Source organism: Penaeus monodon, chromosome 19 (assembly GCF_015228065.2).
Source record: "Penaeus monodon isolate SGIC_2016 chromosome 19, NSTDA_Pmon_1, whole genome shotgun sequence".
In the NCBI taxonomy this organism is placed as follows: domain Eukaryota; kingdom Metazoa; phylum Arthropoda; class Malacostraca; order Decapoda; family Penaeidae; genus Penaeus; species Penaeus monodon.
In genome coordinates, this window is record NC_051404.1 from 14,160,313 (window position 1) to 14,161,804 (window position 1,492).

The 1,492-nt window shown below is 42.2% G+C and overlaps 1 protein-coding gene across 2 annotated transcripts in view; it reads right to left on the minus strand.

The window, feature by feature from the left end:
* Positions 1 to 1,492, minus strand: part of LOC119585077 (ATP-binding cassette sub-family A member 3-like) — a 16,804-nt gene that overhangs the window by 11,594 nt on the left and 3,718 nt on the right. For both annotated transcript variants that reach the window (XM_037933697.1, XM_037933698.1), the window contains exons 4-6: positions 943 to 1,124; positions 618 to 748; positions 76 to 212 (exon numbers count right to left, since the gene is read on the minus strand). In XM_037933697.1, the coding sequence (XP_037789625.1) occupies positions 76 to 212; positions 618 to 748; positions 943 to 1,124 (450 nt within the window). The remainder of the gene's footprint in view (positions 1 to 75; positions 213 to 617; positions 749 to 942; positions 1,125 to 1,492) is intronic.

Below are 1,492 nucleotides of genomic sequence, written 5' to 3' on the forward strand. Positions count from 1 at the left end.
CATCAAATTGTCGCCGTTTCATCACTCATTATCATTTCGGTAATGATGTCCCACGAAACAAACGAGGGACTAGACCTGTGAGGACGGACATCGTAGTGGTCTTGCCGGCGCCGTTGTGCCCAAGCAAGACCGTGCACTGGCCCTCGTAACACGTTAGAGACACGTCCTCGACGGCCACCTTCGTCTTCCCTCCCAGTGTCTTGAACTCCTTCCTGAAATACATGTGATTATCTGATTCAGTTTTGCTTTACTTTGTATTCTTGTTTTTATGCTAATATCTGTGACGTCACGTTGGTGCTATGCCCACGTTAAATTGAAATATTCAATGAATGTGTGTCATAGCTACCTTTAATTATAACGCTGAAAATAAATCGTTGAATTCTACTGGTGATAATTTTTCTCGTGTTGGTGATAATAAAGGGTTCGTTCAGGCTCACCTGATTATATTATATTAGCACAACCTTAGAAATGTGATCTTTAAATTACTATGTATATAAAAAAGGTAAATCTACACAACTGCTCGCCAAAGTGAATTATATGTAGCTTCTGAAACTGAAAATCCAATATTTTTTCGACATCAGTTCTATTACGGGATCATCCAAACGATATAGTAGTACCGTAATTTCTTTATAGTGATTCCCGGCTTTAGACCCTCCGGTTCCTCCTCGAAGTACTCTTCCTCGGGTGACTCAGAGTCGAAGCTTCGAGCGTTATCCTCTGTCGGAGATGCACCACACCAGTAGCTCCTCTGGAAGAGCCAAGGGGAAAGGTGAGTCCCTTGAATAATTGCGAAATAAAGATACATTCGAGAAAAATAGAGAGAAAGGAAGACCAAGCAAGTAATTTGAGAGGAAGGGGAACGGGACAAGTAAGTACTTTGAGAGAAGGGAGAACAATTATTTTGAGAGAAAGAGAAATAACCAAAAAGAGCTGAACACTAACCTGGAACGGGAAGTACCACGGCAAAGGAACTCCGTATTTGCCCGGGCTGACGTGATCGACGTACCATGTGATGAAAAGGTACAAGATGGTGTCGACAGCCAGCATGATGAGGACCATAGCCGGAGTCAGCTGATCCCGAGGGTTGCCGGTGTCCCACAGGTTGTTCCACTGCACGCCCAACGCTGCAGGAAGAAGGGTCGTTAATGCCACCCAATAGCACAATCAGGCTGAAAGAAGCTTATTCTGTTCGCCGTCGAAGTGAAGTTTAAAACGTGTGTTTTTCGAGGTTTCATTCGCATTGGAAAAGTATTCAGGGAGGAGAAGGCAAGAGTAAGTATGTATACGAAAGGAGAGAGACTCTTGTTTACGTTAACGGGGACTGTCAACCTCAGTGTGATGGCTACTGTTAATATTATTAGGGTATACGTCTTATATAATTACTTGTTCATTGCGTTTTTAGGGTGTTATTATGTCACTCTCATTTCTCTCTCTTTCTCTTTAAATAAACTTATGTACACTAATGTTGTTACGGTTATCATTATTATTATTT